The sequence below is a fragment of the Camelina sativa genome, chromosome 2 (assembly GCF_000633955.1).
Source record: "Camelina sativa cultivar DH55 chromosome 2, Cs, whole genome shotgun sequence".
Taxonomy (NCBI): Eukaryota; Viridiplantae; Streptophyta; class Magnoliopsida; order Brassicales; family Brassicaceae; genus Camelina; species Camelina sativa.
Genome location: NC_025686.1, coordinates 23,722,597 through 23,734,718, shown reverse-complemented (window position 1 = coordinate 23,734,718; position 12,122 = coordinate 23,722,597). Strand labels below are relative to the sequence as shown.

Below are 12,122 nucleotides of genomic sequence, written 5' to 3'. Positions count from 1 at the left end.
AATACCAGCAGTCACAGAGTAAAGACAGAGAGAAACCATTAAAAAAAATGAGAAGGATATCACAAGCTGGTGCAGCGAAGGCGACGGTTTCAAGAGTTAAAGATTTGAATCCTTCCATTTTACACTTTCAAATCCATGTAAATCTATTTAAAACATAATGTGGACTTTGAAATCCAAAAACAAATCAGTAAATGAATAACACGGTATTTTAACAAGTGTTTGTAAATTATAGAACCAATAACACATAATTTTGATAAGTATTTTAAAATCAATGATTGAATAACATATGATTTTTGTTTGGATTTTCAAATCTATTAAAATCATAGAACCAATTATTCCCTACAAATATTTTATACAGCTTGATCAATCACACATTCAAAAAAAAATTATAAGACAATATGGCATATATCGTTTTTTTTTTTCAGCAATGGCACATATCGTTATAGTATGTGTGCAATATTAGAACATCTGATATATGTTAATTGCCTACTTTAAAATGATATATATATATATATATATATATATTATAACATCACTAAAAATAATATTTTCATAATTATTTATTTTGAACAATGATGACAACACAAAATAGAAAAATACAGTATAAGACAATATGGTACATGTCGGTAAAAAATATAAAACCTACTTTCCAAACTTATAAAAATAACAAAAGAAAAATATATATATTATAATGGACCCACACATGAAGATTCAAACTTAGAGAAATTGAACTTTCAATAGTCTATATGATGATGTTAATAATATAGGAATGAGATGTATGCATTACTAACATAACGAAAAAAATTAGGAAAGAAAAAATTAGATGATTTAAAAAATGAAATATGTTAAGACATTAGTAGAATAGAATATAAAAAATTATGTGAAATTTGAGATGAGATGTGTGTGCTATTTATAGGATAAATTGTAGTTAAGAGAATATCATAAATTTATTATTTAATTGGGTAGTTAATGCATTAATATATATCAATTTATCAATCTATATTTATACGGTGAAGGTAATTCATATTTCATTGTCATAGGAGTTACACAAAGTCACAAACAATATGAGAGTTACAAAAATATAATAAATACATATAAGATTTTATATATATGTTATATCTGTAAATGTACTTAATCATTCATTGCATTACTATCAATACTATGTAAGTTACGAAAATATGTCAACATAAACAAAAATTTATTTCAACTAAATGAAATTTAATACCTTAAAACATGGATATTGTTATTAATATGAGAGTGGCTAAATATGTGAGAATATGAAAGTTTTTTTTTTTAAATTGCTGAATAAATAATGTCTAACGTTGATAATTTTCTTTACATTTATTCTGAATAAATAACTGAAATTTATCTTTTTAAATATAAATTTTATTGTTACTAAAAAAAATCTATGACAGGAAATTCAAGCTAATCAAATTCTAAATAATATATATATATATATATATATGTGTGTGTGTGTGTGATTATATATTTAGTCATCTCTTTATTGTTAAAAATTTATTCAGTTCTTGTTTTTTGTTAGTATATAATTAATAATAATAATCATGTTAGAGTTTTTTAATTCTGTATATTTAAATACACTAGTTAATATTAATAAAATTGAAAATAATGTAATAATCATATCATGTAAATTATTTCAGTTAAAGTGAAGAAATACAAAAGCAAATTATTATTGGACAATATGTTACATAGAAAAAATAAAGAAAAACTGAACATCTTATAATGTATACTCCCTCTGTTTCACAAAGAGTGTCATTCTGACACATTTCACACAAATTAAGAAAAGTTTGACTTATACATATTTGCCCCTATGTAATAAGTGATTAATGATCTAAATTTAATAAAAATAGCTTTGGGTTTAGGGGTAAAAAAGAGAATTTTGCATTAAAACACTCGTTGGAATTGTAAAATGACATTCTTTGTGAAACAAAAAATTTTCTCCAAAATGACACTCTTTGTGAAACGGAGGGAGTATCTTCTAATTATTTAATCATCAAATTGTTTTATACTTGTAATTTTGCTTTAAATTATGTGACAGTAAAAAATATATATAAAAAATATATATTATATAAAGCCAATTATATTTAATTTGTTACATTCAAACATTTAAAGAAAATAATGACACATGTTGAAAAAGAGAGTGTCAAATGGCAAATTCTTAAGAGTTTGTTAAAAAAAAAAAAAAAACTTACTGAAGATTGGGTTGTGTACTGTTCTGAGGCTTTTCAAGTTAACGAGAGTTTATGGCTTTTGCAATCTCCCATATAACATTGATGCTTAATAAGTAACAAGTAGTAAGTAAATGTCAAAAAAAATAAAAATAAAATTAGAAAGTAGTCACTCTTAGCAAATATTTTTTCAGAACTTTTTTCTTGTCATTTTGTAGTCGTGTGTATAGGTTTTTTTTTTGGTTTTGTTTTGTTTCTGTGTTTAACTTCAATAGGAAAAGTATCTTGAATTTGTGTATCATTTCAGATATATGATAATATAAAAGATCCGAAAGTTTGGGATCTTAATATGTCTTTGTGGGTGAATTTATTCCAATTCTCTTAACGTAGATTTTACTACGTATATATTTCGATAGATACTAAACGACCAACTTAACATCTTATATATTTGTTAGAACGTTTTTCATTATGCGTTTAACTCATACTCATAGCATTAGCAACACATTCACTAGCCAACCCTAGACGGAACCTCTTAGGGTCATTGCAATAATCATAGATCATGAAGTTCTTTTGGACCCACTTAAGCCTTTTCATGCCACTGTCATCAATCCCTTCATTGATCCACGAGCTTGAGCCATCACCACCGCAAGTTTTATTAGAGCCTACACAGTCTTGGACCTCATAATTCTTGTAATAAGCGGTGAAAGGTGCTTTGGACCAGTCAGTTTTCACGAGCCCTCCTCTTGTAGCCCAATCATCTCCATCCCATAAGCTTGAATGGACTCTCATTGCTTGTTTCTCCGGGTAAGATACATTCTTTGTCTTCATGTTCTTGAATTGTCTTATCGGTGTACCATCCACATAGAATCTGCCAAATATCCGACGATCCTAAATATTGCTACGTTATGCTAAGAGATGAATGGACTGGAGACTAGATATTTAGATTTTTACATTATGGTTCTAGGGTTCCAGAGGATGGAGTAAGTGTGGAAATTAATGGTGGGATCGAACCAGAGACGAAACTGCTGTTCTCTATCACCTTTGCCTTGCGTGATCACATTTGTATGGACTGTGTATGGATCACCACTCAGATTCCCCAAGAACTCGAAGTCTATCTCATCCCACATCGCTCCTTTAGACGCTACCTACGCAACACGTACACTATATATAACATCAATATTATCAACTAATAAATGGTTCAATATAAAGATAGGTTTTGGAGATTCTTACATAGTAAGATGTGACAGTACCAGCAGAGTTTCCAGGGACAAGCTTAAGGTCCATAGAGATTTTACCGAACAAAAACTGTGCTTTGGATTGAAAGCCAGAGCCAGAAGTTTTGTCGAGAGATAATGCAATGGCTCGGCCGTTTTCGAGTATCTTCGCTTTGTCGCCTCCCCATATAATGTCAACATCTTTTCTGAAATCACCTGCCAACACTAAGCACCACATGAAATAAAAAATTGAGAAAATATACACTAGGATCAGGATTTTTGAGCAACCCATGTCCTCTTTTTGGTAAAATTTAATGGTGAGTCAGAACATTTATACTGGAGGAAAGATTGTAGAAAAGAGAAGACAGTTACATTTGGGTGAGACAGAGGAATAGAAGGAGAAGAAAATTTTGTGTTAAGTGATGGCCAAATTTTTGGCTTTTTAGCAACAGATGGTTAGTGAAAAGAAACTCTTGTGGACACATGTAATTAGAAATTAAAGGGTTTTTATGAACAAGAGATCAAAAGATTCTACTCTATCCATACGTTTAAAAGGGATGGGATTAACATATCAAAGACAATGGCCAATTAAACGTTGAGTCTATTTAATAAAATAGGAATTGGTTTAACAAATGGCAACTATTCACACTTTTTTTTAGTAAATAATTAATTGTTAGTAATTTATTAAAGATTGTTAGAGAGTATTTTATAGTTTTGTTGTTTAGTTTTCTAAAAAAGTTATTTTGTATTTTTAACAAATAGCAACACTAAAGTATTCCAAATAAGTTTTGTATTTTTGTGATACTTTTCATGACTTTATTTTGTAAGAAAGTTTATTAAATCATGAACCAATAACATAATAATTGAATTCATTAACAATCCCACTATCTATTGTTTTAATTGAATAACACAAAAAATTTATTGACTTTATAAAAGCTTGAATTCAATAAACCAAATTTGTTATAATTTTAAATGAATTTTTACAAATTATAAACTAATAACACTAAACTTTAAAATCTTTATCTAATAACAAAAAAATCTACATAACAATTAAAGTCTTTAAAACTCCGTTCAAATTCTAAACCAATAACCCCTAAACTAGAATTCAATAACACCCTTTTATTTTCCAGACTAATTACACTTTTGTATTACCCCATGTGCAGCCATAGCAATATAAACTACAAAACACTATGGTATAATTCTCATTCACAATACAAACATAACTAATAGGCTATATAACTCTCTATATATAAGAGAATCAAGACTTTGAGAGCAAGTCAACTAAGACTCGGCTAAACCTAAGCAGACGGAAGTTTTGTGGGCTTATAATAAGGCCCATAACGATATGTATTCTTTCACTTATTTAGTCCTTGTAGTTTCTGTGTTAGTCTTTTTCTTATCCGAACATTAATAAATTATCTAAGATAGGAAGAAGCAGACATCAAATTATTTGAAGGAAATCATGAAATTATCTTTTGATAATCTTTTTCACTGCGATCATGAAATTATATTCAAATCTATATCTGTAAATGCCAATTATTTTTAAAGATTATGACCCCCATATTAACAAATGAGTATATTAAGATATAGCTAAATTTTCATTAAGAACAAAATATATGTACAAAAAATTAAAAATCAAATTCTGATATATCTAGACTTTACGTAAGGGTTCGGACTGCTCTCAGGATGAAGCCACTTGGAGAAAGAAGCTTCCTGACCACGACCTTCACCAAGTTGAATGTCTTAGCTGTCTCCACTACGACAATTTAACATTTGAGTCAGTCAAATTCATGATTTTACCCAACTACTACCATACCATATCCCCTTACTTTAACGTGGCAACTTCTTCTTATCCTCGTTTTAAATATTTTTTTTTATTAAAGCTTTTTCTATTAGAAAAAACAAAAACAGAAAATTCAGTGTCTATCCTTATCCTATTTCATTTACCAGTCTAAATATGTTAAGTGGCAATGAAAAAGAAAATGTGTCCCCCCAAAGGAAAAGAAAAAAAAATCAAATTTAATTAAGGTTCATTTTCATTTGAGTTACTATTCGAGAGTAATAACGAAACCGTTACAAAAATGAGTAACAACTGAATAAATTGTAACATATGAACTATTTAAAAATCATTAAATTTGTCACGTTCTGATTAACTTTTTAAGATCAACACTTTTCTCCTCTTTTCTTTTTGGTTTATAACAGAATCTCTTGTTTCTATTAGAGCAAGACTCCAACTCTTTGAAGGTCGGTCCAAGCCGGTGGTAAAGTATCCAACTCTCAAATCTCAAATCCAACTTTTTCTGAAAAAGAAAAACTCCCAAATCCAATTAAATTTGAAACATATAAAAAAAGTAATAATTAATTATTTACTAAAAAAAGAAACATTATTACTAAACAAAAACCGCGTGAACTCCAAAGCAAAGCCAATTAAACACAGCTTTTACTACAAGATGGCCCAATCACCAGCTGTTGCCTCAAAGACGCGGCTTTTGTCTTTCACCATACGAACCTTCCTCTATTACGAACCGACTCTCACAAAAAAAATCTTCACTAGTTCACCCACTATATATACATTCTTCCATAAACCCTCAAAAACCACAAAACCAAAAACACACAATACAAAGAAGAAGTCTACAAAACTCAAAACATTCTCAAAACAACAATGGCGATCATCAGTTACTTACTTCCTCTGTTTCTTTTACTTATCATCATCTCCTCTGCTTCAGCTAATTTCCAAAGAGACGTTGAGATTACTTGGGGTGATGGACGTGGACAGATCAAGAACAATGGAGAGCTTCTCACTCTATCACTTGACAAATCCTCTGGCTCTGGATTCCAATCCAAGAACGAGTACTTGTTTGGTAAAATCGACATGCAAATGAAACTCGTCCCTGGAAACTCCGCAGGAACAGTGACAACACTTTACGTAAGTTCAACAAAAAACACAATCTATGGTTTTGGTTCTGTTTTTTACATTACTATACTTCTTAGTTTCTGATATGAGTTTTTTTGTATCTGTGCAGTTGAAATCACCTGGAACAACATGGGACGAGATTGACTTCGAGTTTTTGGGAAATTCAAGTGGAGATCCTTACACACTTCACACAAATGTCTACACTCAAGGCAAAGGAGACAAAGAACAACAGTTCAAACTCTGGTTTGACCCGACAGCTGATTTCCACACTTACTCTATTCTATGGAACCCACAAAGGATCATCTTCACCGTCGATGGAACTCCGATTAGAGAATTCAAGAACATGGAGTCTCTAGGCACTCTGTTCCCCAAGAACAAACCAATGAGAATGTACTCTAGTCTCTGGAACGCTGATGATTGGGCCACGAGAGGTGGTTTGGTCAAAACCGATTGGTCTAAAGCTCCTTTCACTGCTACCTACCGTGGGTTTAAACAAGAAGCTTGTGTTTGGTCAAACGGCAAGTCTTCTTGTCCTAATGGCTCGAAACAGGGGACTACAGGCACCAGTGGCTCGTGGTTGTCACAGCAGCTTGACTCAACTGCTCAACAAAGAATGAGATGGGTGCAAAGAAACTACATGATCTATAATTACTGTACCGATTCTAAGAGGTTCCCACAAGGTCTTCCTAAAGAGTGTTTAGCTGCGTAGAGAGGAACAAAATTTTACTTTTTCTTTTTGTTGTTGTTGCTATAAATTTTATTCATTTATTGTAGATCACGTGAATTTGATTCGTTTGTAGTATATCATATAGTTTCGTTAAAGTTATAAAATATTCTCTTTATTACACTGTGCCTTTTCTATTTTTTTAGGTCTCTCGTAGTTCGCTCCGTTATATTCTCCGAGTCAGTCCAAAAATGGCCGCTTCTGATTTAGTCCAAACCAAAATGGAGCAATAACGTTTTTATTTTGTTTTATAATGGACAATTTTATAATTGAGCAATAACGTTTTTATTTGGTTTTATAATGGACAATTTTATAATTGAGCAATAACTTTTGTAATCCAAATCAAAAACTGGAGTTTGCATGTAATTTGATTGGTGTTATAACTTCAATTCCGTATAAAACAAAACTAACCGGCTTTAGGTTTTAGTGTAACCGAACCAGTTGTAATATACTCAAGATTTAATATTAGGTCTATCAGTTTGCATATACAATACAAACCAACTATAGTTTAGATAGAATTTGGTGGAACAACCATACCAGATTTGATTCCAGTTGGATTATGAAATTGTAAAACCAAATTAGCTTCATGACCGAGAATTTTGCAGAACCAGAATCCCTCAATCAAATTGGGCATCAATCGAACCGGATCAGGCAGACTTAAACCAAAACAAAGAACAAGCGCACACGTAGCATGAGGCAAAATTAAGCACATGCTTGTTTTATACTTCACAACAAGAACCAGCTGTTCACAGCTTAAACTACACAAGAGTCACAAACGGCGAACTACACTCCAAATAAGCTAAGACTACCCTCCCTTATATAAAACCCCCCCAACACATAAGGTCCCAATGAATGATTTCAATTCTCCATCTTCTTGACACATAAACATGGCCCGTTCCACTTTGATCTTATCTTTACTCTTCACACTCACCGTCTCGACTACGACACTCTTCTCTCCGGTTTTCGCCGGAACTTTCGACACAGAGTTTGACATCACTTGGGGTGATGGTCGTGGCAAGGTCCTTAACAACGGAGGGCTTCTCACTCTCTCCCTCGATCAAACCTCTGGCTCTGGTTTTCAAACCAAGAAAGAGTATTTGTTCGGGAAAATCGATATGCAGCTCAAACTCGTCCCAGGAAACTCCGCCGGAACTGTCACCGCATACTACGTTAGTGTTACTTAACATCATAACATATGTACATAGGCCATTTCTAGCACGTGTTTGAAAGCTCCAATTTAAAATTTATTTCTTAAAATGATAAATTATTGAATATTTTCATGAATTGAGGCCTTCTAAATCCTTAAGAAAATTTTTCATCAGAGTTTAAGAAAATATTTTTGAATATGTCAGTAGTTCCCAACATACCATGTCAAAGTTCATATTATAATAACAGAGTCTTTTTATACTTTGGATATTATGAAAGTTTTTAAATGTTTTTTTTTCCATGCAGTTGAAGTCAAAAGGTGATACGTGGGACGAAATCGATTTCGAGTTTCTTGGTAATCTAACTGGTGATCCGTACACCATGCATACGAATGTGTATACTCAAGGAAAAGGTGATAGAGAACAACAATTCCATCTATGGTTCGATCCAACGGCTGATTTCCACACTTACTCTGTTTTGTGGAACCCTCATCACATAGTGTAAGTATATGTAACAGAAACTTAAGTTGTTTTCAATGTTTTTTTCAAACTATAAGTTCCAACCTTTCGGCATTCATAATTTTTACAGGTCCAAAACACGTCTTTTGATAATACTTGTACATTGAACGTCAAATTTTAAGTTTATTAATACCTAATTTAAATTTAAATGTTTTGATGCAGTTTCATGGTTGATGATATTCCGGTAAGAAAATTCAAGAATCTACAACATATAGGTGTTCCATATCCAAAACTGCAGCCGATGAGGTTATACTCGAGTCTATGGAACGCGGACCAGTGGGCCACAAGAGGAGGTCTTATTAAGACCGACTGGTCCAAAGCACCATTCACCGCTTCATACAGAAACTTTAGAGCGGATGCATGTGTTTCCTATTAGGCGGAAAATCATCTTGTCCTGCCGGTTCGACAAGATGGTTCTCTCAAAGGCTTGATCTAACAGCGGAAGATAAGATGAGAGTGATACAGAGGAAGTACATGGTTTATAACTATTGTACAGACACCAAAAGGTTTCCTCAAGGAGCTCCAAAGGAGTGTAGACACTAGGCTTCGTGAAATAATGTTTGCTCCGAAGCTAGTGGTATATAGGTTCGTCCAAAGTATATATGTAATGTTATGTGTATTCAGGTTCTGTATTAAGCAATTTCCCATGTTTCTGTGTGATATACTCATAATAAAATGGGCGTGAGTTGTGTTGGTTAAAAGTTAGATTATGGCTTTGTTTGTTTTTGTTAGATTATGGTTAAATGGGCGAATTGTGTTCAACAGTCCCAAGAGCATACTTATTTACATAGCCATTGATTATGTGTCGGTTTTATAGTGTAACATTTGTAGGCACTGTGAGTGTATTGACTATGATTGACTGAGATTTGCTTTTCTTTTGGCATATGACTGACTGAGATTTATCTTATCTCAAAATGAATATTCTGTTTTATGTTTTATTATTATGCAAAGAATATACGTGACAGTTCTTACATATGTATGTGGTTGACATGTTCGTCCTATATTCAGAAACCTGTCGGTCCATTTGACTAAAACCAAAACAAAATTTTCGACTTCTTCTTATTACTTCTTTTTATTTTATTTTTGGTCAGCTTACTTGTTTGCTAACCAATTGGTCAAGAACCTAAAAACTCATTATATAAAACGAGCTTGTGAAGTTTGTCTAAATGATAATACTAATAAAAAACTACGCGTATGCTTATGTATGTACGTTGGGCGACTACGTACGTTAGCTGGCATAATTCATGTATACAAATTTCTCAATAATAAATATGGTTAGTGTAAGACTACCACCACGTAGATAATGGGACTCCACGAACCTCTCTAGTGCACTTATTCTCAAAAATCTCTCTATATATAAACACATCAATCTCCGATCACATTCAAACCATCCGAAACCAATTATTTTGAACAACACCAACAGAGCAAAATATATAACCCCATTTTTTTATATAAGAAAATGGAGGGTTTTGCTACCAAACAGTCTCTGTTGTTGTTGTCTATTCTGCTCTTGATCGGCCTATCAGCCGGAAGTTTCTACGAAAATTTCGATGTCACGTGGGGAAATGGTCGTGCCAATATATTTGAGAGCGGACAGCTCTTGACTTGCACCCTCGACAAGATCTCAGGTTCAGGTTTTCAATCAAAGAAGGAGTATTTGTTCGGTAAGATCGATATGAAGATGAAACTTGTCGCCGGAAACTCAGCCGGAACCGTCACTGCTTACTACGTACGTAAAAACTTCATCTATCTCCATTACTTTAAATTTTTTGTGGCATTGATCATTGTTTGGAATCTGATATTAAGAATGTTTTCACAGCTTTCGTCTAAAGGCGACACATGGGATGAGATCGATTTCGAGTTCTTGGGTAATGTTACCGGACAACCTTACGTTCTTCATACAAATGTGTTCACCGGAGGCAAAGGTAACCGTGAAATGCAGTTCTATCTCTGGTTCGATCCCACTGCGGATTTCCACACCTACACTGTCCTTTGGAACCCTCTCAACATCATGTAAGCAATATCAACGGCGTCAACTCAATGCTCTAATTCTTATATCAACATATCTTAGTTCTTGATTAGTTAGTTCCATCTTTATAGTCGTTTTGACTTTTGAGTTGCCAATATCACTGTTATTGAATTTATGTTTTGTTTTTCTTGGAATCTCAAAAGCTTTCTAGTGGATGGAATCCCAATCCGAGTGTTCAAGAATAACGAGGCTAATGGTGTGGCTTACCCTAAGAGCCAGCCAATGAAGATATACTCGAGTCTATGGGAAGCTGATGATTGGGCCACACAAGGAGGACTAGTCAAGACCGATTGGACCAACGCTCCATTCAGCGCTCACTACAGAAGTTTCAACGATGTGGACTGCTGTAGCCGGACCTCGTTGTTGAGCTGGGTGACGTGTAATGCGAATAGCAACTCGTGGATGTGGACTACTCTTAACTCAAATCAGTACGGACAAATGAAGTGGGTGCAAGATGATTATATGATCTATAACTATTGTACTGATTACAAGAGGTTCCCTCAAGGTCTGCCTATGGAGTGCAACCTTGACTGATCATGTTACCGAGAAAATTTAAGCTCATAGTTACCTTTTTAACCTCATATTTCTTTTAATTTTCTAAGATTTTATTTCCCATATTGGGAGTAATTGATTATTTGTCTTGTAATCTGTATAATTTGGTAACGCTTCTTGCTTCATATATAAACAGTTATAATAAAAAAATGTGATTTGAACAAAGAAACCAGAGGGTTTTGGTCATAACTCATAACACGGAACGAAGAAACAGAGTTTTCTGTTCCAAAAAACAGAGTAAAGAACAGAGTTGCTAGAGTCAAGAATATCGTTTATAAGCTGTTTTTGGCGAATTGTGTTTGGATTCAACTGGGTGTCTAATCGAACCGGATACATTTTATGAACTTGTTCTTTTCTTTATTTTTCTAAGACTTTTTAGTTTTCTATAAATTCTAAAATGTCATTTTTAGAAAGCAAAAAAAAAAAGATTTTTAAATATTAATGTATCATGTTAAGATGTAGAGCCCCAATTTTTACAAATTGTGAATGTATCAAATATACTTTTCAAACAATATTTGCATAACAGTTCAAATAATTTAATTTGAGACAGACGTGCCCAAACTAACTTGCAAAAATCTTAACTCATTCATCAGACCGATCTCTGCGCGCGTCGTTTATGGATCCAAACAACGAGACCAAAGTAACCGCTGACGAAATTTCTCTGGAGGAAAGCCTTGAAGAAGGTGACAGTAACACACGGAGACAGAAACAGTAGAGATAAATGTGAATGGATATGCATGGGAATGGACGAAGATCAGAACAACAACGGAGGGTATCTCTGAGATATGTTTAGACCTTTATTTCAAGCTGAAGATATGTATTAATGTATGAATGCTAAC

General features: G+C 33.0%; 3 protein-coding genes and 1 pseudogene across 3 annotated transcripts; 3 read left to right on the top strand and 1 right to left on the bottom strand.

Annotated features, from left to right (window-relative positions):
* LOC104734581 (xyloglucan endotransglucosylase/hydrolase protein 24-like) lies at positions 2,602-3,825 on the bottom strand. The gene is made up of 3 exons (XM_010454184.2): positions 3,417-3,825; positions 3,138-3,331; positions 2,602-3,054 (listed from the first exon to the last, which is right to left on the bottom strand). The coding sequence occupies exons 1-3, from the start codon at positions 3,690-3,692 to the stop codon at positions 2,661-2,663; spliced, it is 864 nt and encodes a 287-aa protein (XP_010452486.1). The 5' UTR covers positions 3,693-3,825; the 3' UTR covers positions 2,602-2,660.
* On the top strand, positions 5,979-7,159 carry LOC104734571 (xyloglucan endotransglucosylase/hydrolase protein 22-like). The gene is made up of 2 exons (XM_010454173.1): positions 5,979-6,326; positions 6,424-7,159. The coding sequence occupies exons 1-2, from the start codon at positions 6,063-6,065 to the stop codon at positions 7,021-7,023; spliced, it is 864 nt and encodes a 287-aa protein (XP_010452475.1). The 5' UTR covers positions 5,979-6,062; the 3' UTR covers positions 7,024-7,159.
* Positions 7,870-9,466, top strand: LOC104734562 (annotated as a pseudogene).
* Positions 10,085-11,428, top strand: LOC104734330 (putative xyloglucan endotransglucosylase/hydrolase protein 13). The gene is made up of 3 exons (XM_010453886.2): positions 10,085-10,431; positions 10,522-10,715; positions 10,875-11,428. The coding sequence occupies exons 1-3, from the start codon at positions 10,162-10,164 to the stop codon at positions 11,263-11,265; spliced, it is 855 nt and encodes a 284-aa protein (XP_010452188.1). The 5' UTR covers positions 10,085-10,161; the 3' UTR covers positions 11,266-11,428.